The 2,031-nt window shown below is 29.2% G+C and overlaps 1 protein-coding gene across 1 annotated transcript in view; it reads left to right on the top strand.

The window, feature by feature from the left end:
* The window catches only part of LOC105118287 (protein ROOT HAIR DEFECTIVE 3 homolog 2-like), a 32,727-nt gene that overhangs the window by 30,394 nt on the left and 302 nt on the right, over positions 1-2,031 (top strand). The window contains exons 14-16 of the mRNA XM_011016199.1: positions 247-418; positions 585-697; positions 1,959-2,031. The exon at positions 1,959-2,031 is cut by the window's right edge and continues 1 nt beyond it. Of these exons, the coding sequence (XP_011014501.1) occupies positions 247-418; positions 585-697; positions 1,959-2,031 (358 nt within the window). The remainder of the gene's footprint in view (positions 1-246; positions 419-584; positions 698-1,958) is intronic.

The following is a 2,031-nucleotide window of genomic DNA, read 5'->3' on the forward strand; positions in this document are numbered from 1 at the left end:
AAGCCAAACGGCAACGGTTAGAAACCGAAGCCCTACAAGTAAGGCCTTAATGTGTGACCATTTTCCTTTTATGATTTTAATGTACTAATATTAAAAATTATTAAAAAAATTATTTTAATATATTTTTAAATAAAAATTATTTTTAAAAAACAACCAATAATATAGTAATAATGCCTGCAATATTTTTCTATTTTGACTTGAGATAGTCACGGTTGCCGGTGATTAAGTTTCCGGGCTGTGATGTAGTTTGTATACCCAGCTTATGCTGCCATGCTGCAACATCTACGTTGTGCTGCACTGAAGAGCTTTAAGACTAGGCTGGAAAAGACGGTGAAGGAGAAACGAGGAGCTGGATTTGAAGATTCTGTTGATAATTGTGGTTGGTACGGCATGCTCGAATTTGAGAGAGGATGTGAAGGTAATGTAACGTTGTATATGCACATATCATCTGTTTTTTTTGTTTTTTTATTCTCTTAAAACTTGGGATATTATATATATATATATATATAGAGAGAGAGAGAGAGAGAGACGCACACATACTACTTATTTATTTTGTTGCATATTAATACCCTGCTCTATATCAGATGCAACAATTAAAAAAAGGGTTAGTAGCTGGCTTGCTGAAAAAGTCAATGTCAAGGATAGACTTCGTGGGGACATAGAGACACTTAAATCCAATAAGAAAGTCGAATATAAGGTAATTTCCTTGGTATTAAAATCCATACCATCTTTCCCTTGTATCTTTGTGACTTATTGTAATTTAATTTTGGGTTCTTGTACAAACAAAAATAAATAAAAATATATACACATATATACTCAGAAGGGAAAAAAAAGTAAAAAAAAAAATCAAAGCATCCAGAAAAAACTAAAAAATTAGTTGAATAATTTAAAAATACAAAGATTGAAATTTGACTATATATTTTATTCATTAAAAAGAAATTTGTTTATAAAAAAATCAATTTGAGAAAAAAATTCAAAATCAAATATTTATAAACTCAGTTAAATTTTATTAAATTTTATTAAAAAATTAATTGAATTTATACATGATATGGTTACAAGAAAATTTAATTTTAAAATTAAAAGAAATTACTGGTAAAAAAAACTATCTCTTTATATTTACTAAATAAATAATTATATTTTCTTCTGAAAAGTAAATAGACTACTGCAACACCGCACTGCATAAGGGCGACATGCCTAGTAATGCATATCCGAGTTTGGCTAAGAGGCACTTGTACGCCTAGTCCAGGCCGGCATAGGCTTTGATAAATTTCTTTTTCTTTCTATAATTTTCCTTTTTAAAAAAAATTTGTGCTCAGTTAGTTATTTAAAAAAAAAACAATCTTGTTAAGATTTATCCCTTTTCTTTTTCTACACCTTCCGTTTTTTTACATAGTTTTAACACCTAGTCGAATTCAAAATTCAAGTTTTAAGTTTTGATTGAGTTACCGGTTTTTGACCTAATTACTTAATTAATTAGTTTTTTTTAAATCAAAATAATATCATTTTAATAAAAAAAATCAATAAGTTTGCAACCGGGTCTTAACTAGGTCTTACCAGGTCAACTTACAGGGTCACACCGGGTTTCCTTTTCTCCTATTGTTTCTCCAACCCGGCTTAATTCTAGTCTCGGGTCAGCCAAATCCTGGATCGACCCATTAGAACGGTCCGGATTTCAAAACTATAATTTTTTAATATAATTTCTACATCTTTGGAATTTTTAATATCTTTCTTTAAATACTTCACCATTAGGTTGATTTTCTTGTTTTAACTCTTAATCATCCAAAAACATATATTCAAGAATTTATGTTGCCTACTGATTAAATTCTTGCATACTGAGATAAATTTAGAAAATTATGAGATTCGCAATTTCATACAAAATATATTCAAATAAAACATTATATATTTTTTTGAAATATTCTACTTAATAGTCACGTAATACTTGGTGTTTTCTTATGAAGTCTGAAAGGAAGAAAATCAAGGAAGAAAAAATTAAGAAAGGAGTCACTACGGCTGCGGGGGTCGTGGCGGGGG

The sequence above is a fragment of the Populus euphratica genome, unplaced genomic scaffold (assembly GCF_000495115.2).
Source record: "Populus euphratica unplaced genomic scaffold, PopEup_1.0 scaffold1855.1, whole genome shotgun sequence".
In the NCBI taxonomy this organism is placed as follows: domain Eukaryota; kingdom Viridiplantae; phylum Streptophyta; class Magnoliopsida; order Malpighiales; family Salicaceae; genus Populus; species Populus euphratica.